The sequence below is a fragment of the Mobula birostris genome, chromosome 12, assembly GCF_030028105.1.
Source record: "Mobula birostris isolate sMobBir1 chromosome 12, sMobBir1.hap1, whole genome shotgun sequence".
Taxonomy (NCBI): Eukaryota; Metazoa; Chordata; class Chondrichthyes; order Myliobatiformes; family Myliobatidae; genus Mobula; species Mobula birostris.
Window position 1 is genome coordinate 22,987,424 of NC_092381.1, and position 12,062 is coordinate 22,999,485.

Genomic DNA, 12,062 nt, shown 5'->3' on the forward strand with positions numbered 1-12,062 from the left:
CACCTAAGCCTGTTGAGCCAAAGCCGTCCCACTCTGCTCCCTCTCACTCCGCTGCCCACTGTATATGGTGGTCTTTTTTTAAACCTATGGTCCTCTACGTCACGCGCCTGCGCAGCCTAACCTCATTTCCCCGAGCAGTGTAAAAAAAAAAAGTCTTCTCTCTGAGATTCCTTACTCCTTCTCTCTCGGCCTCTTGCTTCGATTTGTAAATCTTATCTAGCTGCCATGTAAATAAAGGATTTGTCACCTACTCACTTTCAAGTGTTCTGGAGGAAGTGAAGCACATAATAATAATAATAATGTATTTTTTTTGTGTACAGAAACCTTGTTAAGAAATATGGACCAAAACGTTCCAGTAAAGATGAAGAACCCAGGTAGGTCATGATTGAAAAAAGGTTTAAGGTGTGATTTACATTCAAGTGCAGTACAGTTCCATTTAAATACATATACACTTAAAAAAAAAAAAGTGCTGGGCGGATAACATTCAGAGTTCGTGTGTTTCTTCAGTGACTGTGCAAGAAGTGCCAAACAAAAATCACTTGCTATTTTAAAGCAGATGAACAGTAGAATAAAAAATGGTGAAAAATAATATTTTTAGCATGGTTTGTACTTATCATCATTTTATTACTTTGTTCTTCAAACTCTGGGACCATACTCTCTGATGGTTTTGAAAATTAGAATATTTATATTCAAAAACATTATTTAAATTGTCTTATTTTTATCTTCAATGTTTTTCTCCTATACAAAGCTGCTGACTGTTGGGTTATAGTTAGAGTGTTTCGATATATTAACTACGTGGCAGTATACATGGCTCAATAAAAGGAATGAGTATCAGTCTCATCCCATTTTACTCCTGTTAGTTTTGCACTTTCCAAGAAAAATAGCAGCCATTAATGAGAACTCCAGCTGTTCAAATTCAGTTCACTTAAGGGATTCTTGAACTGCTGCTTCAGTTCTGTTTCCCATTCATAATCGTACAACAGAATAGGATTTGATCCTGGGCCACTGGCCTGTCTAATCTGATATTCCAGGGCAATGCTTGAAAGAGCTCTTAAAATAGATTAAAACTCTGTGAAATGGAGTTGTTTAATTGAAAGGGTATTTACCTGTCAAAATGGGGAAAGATGACAATTATCATAGGCATACTTCATAACTAAAATCAACATAGGTTGAATCAATACAGATAAATATACAATTCTTGGAAAGACATTTCAAATGCAGCAATGTACTAACTATTGTGCAAAGGTTTCTTGGTCCTCCAGTTCAGACATGCACAGTTACGTACCCTTTTTTTCCCAAATTGAATATCTGCTGGGAACCCAATATGATTCCCTATCCTCAGCTTTATCTTCATGCCTTATCTTTCTAGGACTGCACGTATTATGGTTTTCATCTATCACTCTGCCAAATGATTCATTGTTGTATAATTGTGGATGACAGTTTTGCAGTTTTTAAGCTCAGTGATCTTCTGTCTGCAGTCATAGAACTTAAGTTATCAGGCTCAGATTATTTCCACTCTTTTGTATAGGAGCAGGAATAGTCAACCTGGTTGGACCCACAAATCTGCCTTTCTGTTCACTATGATCCTCCTTGCTCTGTAACTTATTTTGTTTACATCATTAACATCTCCAAAGTGATATAAGTCTTGCTGCAGATATTTGGTCAAGGACAACCTAACGTTTCTATTGCTAGCGGGTGTCTGATGCTTTCCTCTAGGGATACACCTTGTTTTTACTCCCAGGAAAGTGGTGATCTCAATGGTTGTCCTTCTGCTCGGTTTACTGTCATGTGGGATTCTTGCCCTTGCAATATCTCTCTTTTTTGAGATTATGCATTGTGCTCCAACATTGGATATTCTATGAGTCTGTGGTGGCCAGTGCGATCATGTTAGGAAATCATGCATAAGAAATAAGGTGGATGATCTTGTTGTACAGCTACAGATTGGCAGGAATGATATTGTGGCCATCACTGAGACCTGGCTAAAGGATGCATGTCTCTGGGAGCTGAACGTCCAAGGATACACGGTGTATCGGAAGGATAGGAAGGTAGGCAGAGGGGGAGGCGTGGCTTTATTGATAAGAAATGATATTAAATCATTAGAAAGAGGTGATATAGGATCGGAAGGTGCAGAATCTTTATGGGTTGAGCTAAGGAATAGCAGGGGTAAAAGGACCCTGATGGCAGTTATTTATAGGCCTCCAAACAGCTGCAGGGATGAAGACTACAAATTACAACTGGAAATAGAAAAGGCTTGTCAGAAGGGCAGTGTTATGATAATTGTGGGGGATTTTAACATGCGAGTGGATTGGAAAAATCAGGTCGGCACTGGATCTCGAGAGAGAATTTGTAGAATGTCTGCGAGATGGCTTTTTAGAACAGCTTGTTGTTGAGCCCACTAGGGGATCGGCTGTACTGGATTGGGTATTGTGTAATGAACCGGAGGTGATTGGAGAGATTGAGGTGAAGGAACCCTTAGCAGGCAGTGATCATAACATGATTGAGTTCACTGTGACATTTGAAAAAGAGAAGCCGAAATCTGATGTGTCGGTGTCCCAGTGGAGTAAAGGAAACTACAGTGGCTTGAGAGAGGAACTGGCCAAAGTTGACTGGAAAGGGACACTGGCGGGAAAGACGGCAGAGCAACAGTGGCTGGAGTTTATGCGAGAAATGAGGAAGGTGCAAGACAGGTATATTCCAAAAAAGAAGAAATTTTCGGGTGGAAAAAGGATGCAACCGTGGTTGACGAGAAGTCAAAGCCAAAGTCAAAGCTAAGGAGAGGGCATACAAGGAAGCAAAAATTAGTGGGAAGACAGAGGATTGGGAAGTCTTTAAAACCTTACAAAAGGAAACCAAGAAGGTCATTAAGAGAGAAAAGATTAACTATGAAAGGAAACTAGCAAATAATATCAAAGAGGATACTAAAAGCTTTTTCAAGTATATAAAGAGTAAAAGACAGGTGAGAGTAGATATAGGACCGATAGAAAATGATACTGGAGAAATTGTAATGGGAGATGAGGAGATGGCAGAAGAACTGAACAAGTATTTTGCATCAGTCTTCACTGAGGAAGACAGCAGGATACTGGACACTCAAGGGTGACAGGGAAGAGAAGTGTGCGTAGTCACAATTACGACAGAGAAAGTACTCAGGAAGCTGAATGTCGATAAATCTCCTGGACCAGATGGAATGCACCCTCGTGTTCTGAAGGAAGTAGCTGTGGAGATTGTGGAGGCATTAGCGATGATCTTTCAAAAGTCGATAGATTCTGGCATGGTTCCGGAAGACTGGAAGATTGCAAATGTCACTCCGCTATTTAAGAAGGGGGCAAGGAAGCAAAAAGGAAATTATAGACCTGTTAGCTTGACGTCGGGTGGTTGGGAAGTTGTTGGAGTCGATTGTCAAGGATGAGGTTACAGAGTACCTGGAGGCATATGACAAGCCAGACAGAACTCAGCATGGATTCCTTAAAGGAAAATCCTGCCTGACAAACCTATTACAATTTTTTGAGGAAATTACCAGTAGGCTAGACAAGGGAGATGCAGTGGATGTTGTATATTTGGATTTTCAGAAGGCCTTTGACAAGGTGCCACACATGAGGCTGCTTAACCAGATAAGAGCCCATGGAATTACAGGAAAGTTACATACGTGGATAGAGCGTTGGTTGATTGGCAGGAAACAGAGAGTGGGAATAAAGGGATCCTATTCTGGTTGGCTGCTGGTTACCAGTGGTGTTCCGCAGGGATCAGTGTTGGGGCCGCTTCTTTTTACATTGTACATCAACGATTTGGATTATGGAATAGATGGTTTTGTGGCTAAGTTTGCTGACGATACGAAGATAGGTGGAGGGGCCGGTAGTGCTGAGGAAATGGAGAGTCTACAGAGAGACTTGGATAGATTGGAAGAATGGGCAGAGAAGTGGCAAATGAAGTACAATGTTGGAAAGTGTATGGTTATGCACTTCGGCAGAAAAAATAAACGGGCAGACTATTATTTAAATGGGGAAAGAATTCAAAGTTCTGAGATGCAACGGGACTTGGGAATCCTCGTACAGGATTCCCTTAAAGTTGACCTCCAGGTTGAGTCGGTAGTGAAGAAGGCGAATGCAATGTTGGCATTCATTTCTAGAAGAATGGAGTATAGGAGCAGGGATGTGATGTTGAGGGCTCTATAAGGCGCTGGTGAGACCTCACTTGGAGTATTGTGGGCTGTTTTGGTCTCCTTATTTAAGAAAGGATGTGCTGACGTTGGAGAGGGTACAGAGAAGATTCACTAGAATGATTCCGGGAATGAGAGGGTTAACATATGAGGAACGTTTGTCCGCTCTTGGACTGTATTCCTTGGAGTTTAGAAGAATGAGGGGAGACCTCATAGAAACATTTCGAATGTTAAAAGGCATGGACAGAGTGGATGTGGCAAAGTTGTTTCCCATGATGGGGGAGTCTAGTACGAGAGGGCATGACTTCAGGATTGAAGGGCGCCCTTTCAGAACAGAAATGCGAAAAAATTTTTTTAGTCAGAGGGTGGTGAATCTATGGAATTTGTTGCCACGGGCAGCAGTGGAGGCCAAGTCATTGGGTGTCTTTAAGGCAGAGATTGATAGGTATCTGAGTAGCCAGGGCATCAAAGGTTATGGTGAGAACGCGGGGCAGTGGGACTAAATAGGATAAAATGGATCAGCTCATGATAAAATGGCGGAGCAGACTCGATGGGCTGAATGGCCTACTTCTCCTTTGTCTTATGGTCTTATGTTTGCTGTTGTGTGCTGGGGCAGCAGGCTGAGGGTAGCAGACACCAACGGAATCAACAAACCCATTCGTAAGGCCAGTGATATTGTGGGGATGGAACTGGACTCTCTGACGGTGGTGTCGGAAAAGAGGATGCTGTCCAAATTGCATGCCATCTTGGTCAATATCTCCCATCCACTACATAATGTACTGGTTGGGCACAGGAGTACATTCAGCCAGAGACTCATCCCACCGAGATGCAACACAGAGTGTCCTAGGAAGTCATTCCTGCCTGTGGCCATCAAACTCTCCAACTCCTCCCTTGGAGGGTTAGACACTCTGAGCCAATAGGCTGGTCCTGGACTTATTTCCTGGCGCTATCTACTATTTATGGTTTTATTACTATTTAATTATTTATGGTGCAACTGTAACGAAAACCAATTTCCCCTGGGATCAATGAAGTATGACTATGACTACTTTCTGTGTAATGCCTTATGGCCTTGTAATATATAGGATTATATGATCCCACAATTCATTCCCGATGTATTTTGTGAGGATTATGCTTCTCCTGTCCTGCACTGATCAGGATGGACTAGGACTAGAAGTCTTGTTCATTTTAGTGAGAATGTTTCTCATTCAGGATTAAGAAAATGTGTTTTTAAATTAGTTTGCAAATATCCATAACCCCCCCCCCCATGGAAATCTTTACCCAGTAGTATTTGATATTTTAACTTGAGAAGAAAGACCCTGGCTATCTACTGTATCTTTACTTCTTGTAATTCAGTATTCTATCAGGTTGTCCCTCTAAATCCCACCCTCTGAAGAAAACATTTCAAGTTTATCTCTAATCCAGGTAACATTCTGATGACACACAAAATCCTGCAGGAACGGAGTCAAAGTTCAAAGTACATTTATTATCAAAGTATGTATACATTATGCTAACACAAAAGAACCTATTTTTTCTTAACAAAAAGACTGTTAAAAAGACCTAATGTTCTGAGAGGAAAAAAAATCGTGCAAACAATGAAAGTAAACAAGTAGCATTCAGAACGAAAGACATAGACATAGTCATAGACATAGACATACTTTATTGACCCCAAGGGAAATTGAGTTTGGTTACAGCTGCACCAACCAAGAATAGAGCATAGATACAGCAATACAAAAACCACAAACAATCAAACAACAATATACAAATTATGCCAGATGGAAATGTCCAGGACCAGCCTATTGGCTCAGGGTGTCTGACCCTCCATGGGAGGAGCTGCAAAGTTCGATGGCCACAGGCAGGAACAACCTCCCGTGACGCCCAGTGTTGTATCTCGGAGGAATATGGCCAGAGTCCAACAGCAAAAAGTTTAATATCCGGGCTACAAACATGTTCCTCAATCGTAATATGACCAGGATTGCACCATCTGTTGTTAACCAGAACAGCAAGCCCCCAACTCCTTTACGCTTACCGCTGTCAGTGCACTTCCGGTCAGCCCGAATGGTCTGGAAGCCCTCCATGGAAAAGTTTTGGTCGGGTATGTCCACGTGCAGCCACGTTTCAGTAAAACACATAACGTTGCTCTCCCGAAATGTTCTCTGATTCCTGGCTAGCGCCATCAACTCGTCCATTTTATTACCCACTGAACTATTCTCCATAAGTCTCTGTTATCTCGACCTGGTCCTCTTTCCTCGCCTTTTTGATCCCCCTCTGCATCCTCTGTGTGTTTTCCTCCAGATTTCAGCCGGGGTGTCCACCGCTCTGTTCGCTAAACCGGCCGGCATAAGCGCAATCAGTTGGTCCCTGGAATAAACAATGTGACCATACTGCTGCCCCGCTAATGAGACGTGTCCTAATGTAACTTTTCCAGTGCTAAAAACCCAAATAAAACTCCCTCCACCAGCATGTTAGAGAGGGTGCAGCTTCAACGTGTTACCATGGGAAAAAAATACAACAAATAACGTTAAGTTAAAAAAGTAAGAAGAAAAAAGTAAGAAAACTAGTTGGAACGGCTGTAACAGGCTGCATGCACCACCGGCGCATGCGCACTAAACAGTCCATAAACGAAGCCCGGAGCAACCCACGGCCTCAGCCTCAGTTCAGTGCAGAGGCGAGTAAACATCATGAAGCCTGGAGTTGCTTCTATGGAAATGAATCAACAGGTGGCACTTTGATTATTTTGGTCCTGCACCCTCCTCTTTCCTGTAATGCAGCAATCAGATCTGTAGACAATACTCCAATCAAAGTCTTACACAGTTGCAATGTGGCTTCCAAACTTCTAACATTCAATGCCTAATGCCCCGACCTTTGAGGGAAGCATGTTGCTTCACCTTCTTTAACTCGCAATCTACTTACAGTACCGTGCAAAAGTCTTAGGCATGCGTTTTAAAAAATACTGTAAACAAAGATGCTTTCTAAAATAATGAGCTAACAAATTTCTAAATATCAAAAACTATAAAGAGCAGTAAACAGTTTAAAAAAAAATCAAATGAATATTTGGCAGGATCACCCTTTGCTTTTAAAACTGCATTAATTCTCTCACGTACACTGTTATGCAGTTTTGTAAGAAAATCGACTGGTAGGTTGGTCCAAGCATCTTGGAGAACTTGCACCAGTTCTTCTGCAGACTTCGGCTGTATTGCTTGCTTCTGTAATCCCAGACAGCTTTGATTGATACTGATATCAGAGCTCTGTGGAGGCCATACAATTTGAAACCATATTTTTTTTTTAAAAAAAAGACCTAGGGTGCCTAAGACTTTTGTACAGTACTGTATGTTAACTCATTATAAAGCTAAGCTGCAGCAAGGGAAAGGAAAAACCATTTAAATTGCACCTTTCAGCTTTCAGACAGTCCTGAAGTCTGCAACCAGTTAAAACATTGGAAGAAACTTAACCATTTGTTGTATCAAAATCTGGCAGGCAATGTTCCATATTTTGCAATGAGATTTATGAAGATGCATTCATCAGGGTGCTCTTTATTGACTACAGCTCAGCAATTAACACCATCTCCTTGAAGCTATTTTATTTAGAGATACAGTGCAGAACAGGTCCTTCTGGCCCAACGAGCTGCACCACCCAGCAATCAATCTATGGAATGAGGTGGCAGATAAATATGTGGCTGAAGAATTGGAGCACAGGGCAGGAATTCAGATTTCTGGATGATTGGAACCTCATCTGGGGCAGGTGGGACCTGAACAAAAGGGCCAGGTCGTACTTGGTCCGGGGGGGGCGGGGAACTAACATTCTTGTGGGCAGGTTTACGAGAGCTTTTGGGAGTAGTTTAAGCTAATATGGCAGAGGGATGGGAACCCGTATGATGGAACTGAGGATGAGTCAGCAAGTTTACAGGTAGATGATGGGTGTAACATGAATGCAAGTAAGGATAAGCCAATGGCTGGGTACAAATGCACACAGAGCAAAAAGTTAACTTGTACCACAGAGGCAAAATTCAAAAGCATGAAGAATGCAGGACTGATGGTGTTGCATTTAAAAGCGCGTAGCCTTTGGAATAAGGTGGACGAACTCGTGATTGGTCGGTATGACATTGTGGGCATTACTGAGTTGTAGCTGAAAAAATGCCTTAGTCGGAGCTTAACGGCAAAGGATATACTTTGTATCGAAAGGACAGGCAGGAAGGCATAGGCGGTGGTGTGGCTCTGTTGGTAAGAGATGGAATTACGTCTTTAGAAAGAGGTGACATAGGGTCAGAGAATGCTGAATCTTTGTGGGTGGAATTAAGAAACAGCAAGGTTTAAAAACAAAAATAATTATGGGAATTGTATATAGGCCTGCAAATAGTAGCCAAGATGTGGAGTTGAGATTTGCAAAGGGAGCTGGAAAAGGCGTGTGATAAGGGTAATGTCACAATTGTAATGGACTTCAGTATGCAGTGGGATTGGGAAAATCAGGTTGGTGTTGGATCATAAGAGAAGGAATTTGTTGAATGCCAATGATATGGCTTATTAGAGCAGCTTGTGCTTGAGCCTACTAGGGGAAAGGCTATCTTAGGTAGCGTGTTGTGTGATAACCCAGATCTTATTAGGGCACTTAACATAAAGGAAACCTTAGGAGGCAGTGATCATAATATGATTGAACTCGTACTGCAATTTGAGAGGGAGAAGAACAAGTCACATGTATCAGTGTTGCAATGGAATAATGGGAATTGCAGAGACTTGAGAAGAGCATGTCCATCTGGATTGGAGGCGGATACTAGCAGGGATGATGGCATAGTAGAGCTGTGTAAAGTCTCTGGAAATAGCCTACAAGGCACTGGATAGATATGTCCCATGGAAGAAGTTGTTCTCAAATGGCAGGGGTGGGCAACAGTGGCTGACAAGGGAAGTTAAAGACTGTATAAAAGCCAAGGAAAGGGCATATAAGGTAGTAAAAGTGAGAGGGAAGTTGGATGATTGGGAAACTTTTGAAATCCAACAAAAGTCAACTAAAAAAGCTATAAGAAGGGAAAAGAAATGAGGGCAAACTAGCCAATAATAAATAGCCATAGGATTGGAAGATGTGAATCCTTTTGGGTTGAGTTAAGAAACTGCAAGGGTAAAAGGACCCTGATGGCAGTTATATATAGGCCTCCCAATAGTAGCTGGGATGTGGACCACAGATTATAACAGGAAATAGAAAAGGTGTCAGAAGGGCAATATTATGATAGTCATGGGAGATTTCAACATGCAGGTCATTTGGGAAAATCAGGTTGGAAATGGATCCCGAGAGAGAGTTTGTTGAATGCCTATGAGATAACTTTTTAGAGCAGTTTGTCGTTAAGCCTATTAGGGGATCAGTTATACTGGATTGAATGTAATGAACTGGAGGTGATTAGGGTGATTAAGGTAAAAGAACCCTTAGAAGGCAGTAATCACAATATGATTGAGTTCAACTTGAAATTTGATAGGGAGAAAGTAAAGTCTGACATAGCAGTATTTCAGTGGAGAAAAGGAAATTATAGTGGTATGAGAGAGGAGTTGGTCAAAGCAAATTGGAAGGAGATGCTGGCAGGGATGACAGCAGAACAACAATGTCATGAGCTTCTAGGAAAAATGAAGAAGGTACAAGATAGATGTACAGGTTTCCCCCGCCATCCGAAGGTAGAGCGTTCCTATGAAACGGTCCGTAAGCTGAAATGTTGTAAAGCGAGGAAGCAATTACCATTTATTTATATGGGAAAATTTTGTGAGCATTTGCAGACCCAAAAATAACCTACCAAATCGTGACAAATAACACATAAAACCTAAAATAACATTAACATATAGTAAAAGCAGGAATGATATGATAAATACACAGCCTATATAAAGTAGAAATACTTTTCCACAATCATTACTGCATTGTTCTCCGTAGCAAAATTCTCACGCAAGCGCCGTCGGCAGAAAATCTCACTCAAGCGCTGTTGGGAAAAACACGGCGCAAGCGTTCTCCAGTAACCTTTAAGCTATGAAGCTGCCAAATCATACCAAATAACACATAAAAATACACAGCTGATATAAAGTAGAAATAATGTATGTACAGTGTAGTATCACTTACGGGAATCGGGATCACTTACGGGAATCGGGACAGCACCGAGCACACTGATGATGGTGCGTTAGACTGAGTCGTCGCAGGTTGGGTGGTGCAGTGGCCCCCACCCTTCAGGCCGCTAACCGATACATTGCCGCGAAACACGCAGGGGTCCAACGGTAGCCGGGAGGCACACAGCACATCTTTAAGAAAAAACCCGAAATAAACATGCTAATTAATTATGTGGCGGGTGGCACCTAATTAATTAGTGTGTTTATTTCGGCTTTTTTCTTAAAGATGTGCTGTGTGCCTCCCGGCTATTGCTGCATTCTCTGCGAATGGGTACAGTATCTGTCCGCGGCCTGAGTGTTGGGGTGGTGGGACACTGGCGTGTCATCTCGTCGTCTGTTTCCATTAGAGCAGGTAGCTCATCTTCTTCTATGACTGCCTGCCTCGATGTCGAAGGTTGAGATTCGTCGTCTGCTGTGATGAATGCGGAAGGCTTGCTTGACTGCTGAGCCTCGCGCATTTTTCTATCATACAGTTCTTTATAAGGACTCAAGCCATCCTGCAAATATCCCCTAAGCCTACGTACCCTTTCAAAATTAAAGTCGTGCTTTACCACTGCAGCGAAAATCTCTGGCAGTCACTTTCGGTCCGTTCGCTACTGCATTTGGTTTCGATTGTTATCCTTTCCTCTTCCAATTGCATCAGCTCTTCATCTACCAGTTCTTGGTCATGGGATGCCAAAACCTCTTCAACATCATGTTCGTCAGCTTCCACAAGCCAAACTCACGTAGTCCTTACTTTGTTCACCACGATCAAAACGCTCAATTATGTCTAGTTTTACGCTAAGTGTAACACGCTTACGAGCTCTTTTAGGCTTTTCCAACACCTTAGAACTCATCTTGCAAACGGCTGCTCACAGGCACGTGTTTAAGCAATGCCGGCGAGAATGCAGTTCCGAATCCAGGGAGAGCGGCTGCTTGGGGCGCGCGGCGTGCTGCCTTTTATTGCCCGCTGATTTTTTCGTGTGCTGATTTTCCCCGCATGCTGCTTTTTTTCGTAACAGTGGAAACACCTTCTGAAAGTGAAAACAGGGTACTAATGTCGATCTTTCGTAACAGTGAGGTTTCGTAAAGCGAACGTTTGAAAAGCAGGGGTCACCTGTATTCCAGAAACAAAGAAATACTCAAATGGCAAAATTGTGCAACCGTGGCTGACAAGGGAAGTCAGTGCTAATGTAAAAGCAAAAGCGAGGACATAGAACAAAGTAAAAATTAGTGGGAAGCTTTTCAAACCCTATAGAGAGCAACTAAAAGAATCATTAGGAGGGAAAAGATAAAATATGAAGGCGAGCAATATCAAAGTGGATAGTAATAGCTCTCTCAAGTATTTAAAAAAAAAAATGAGAGATGTGAGTGGATATAGGACTGCTAGAAAATGAGGGAGGAGAAATAATGGGCCAAGGAGATGTCAGATGAACTATATGTGTATTTTTCCTCAGTCTTCATTGTGAAGGCCAGGAAGTGGGGCTGAGAAGGGAGAGAAAAAAGGATCAGGCATGATTGAATGGCAAAGCAGACTTGATGGCCCAAATGGCTAATTCTGCTCCTATGTCTTATGGTCTTGTCTAATAATATAAAGCAAGATTCTAAAAGTTTAAGTTATATAAAGAGTAGAAGGGAGGTGAGAGTTGATATTTGGACCACTGGAAAATAACGCTGGTGAGGTGGTATTGGGGTGGGGGGGGGGCCAAGAATTTGCAGATTAACTTAATGAGTACTTTGCATCTGTCTTCACTGTGGAAGATACTAACAGTGTGCCAGAGGTCCTTGAGTGTCAGGGAGCA

General features: G+C 42.2%; 1 protein-coding gene across 2 annotated transcripts in view; it reads left to right on the forward strand.

The window, feature by feature from the left end:
- The window catches only part of fnbp1l (formin binding protein 1-like), a 181,889-nt gene that overhangs the window by 114,235 nt on the left and 55,592 nt on the right, over positions 1–12,062 (forward strand). For both annotated transcript variants that reach the window (XM_072273464.1, XM_072273463.1), the window contains exon 3: positions 321–374. In XM_072273464.1, the coding sequence (XP_072129565.1) occupies positions 321–374 (54 nt within the window). The remainder of the gene's footprint in view (positions 1–320; positions 375–12,062) is intronic.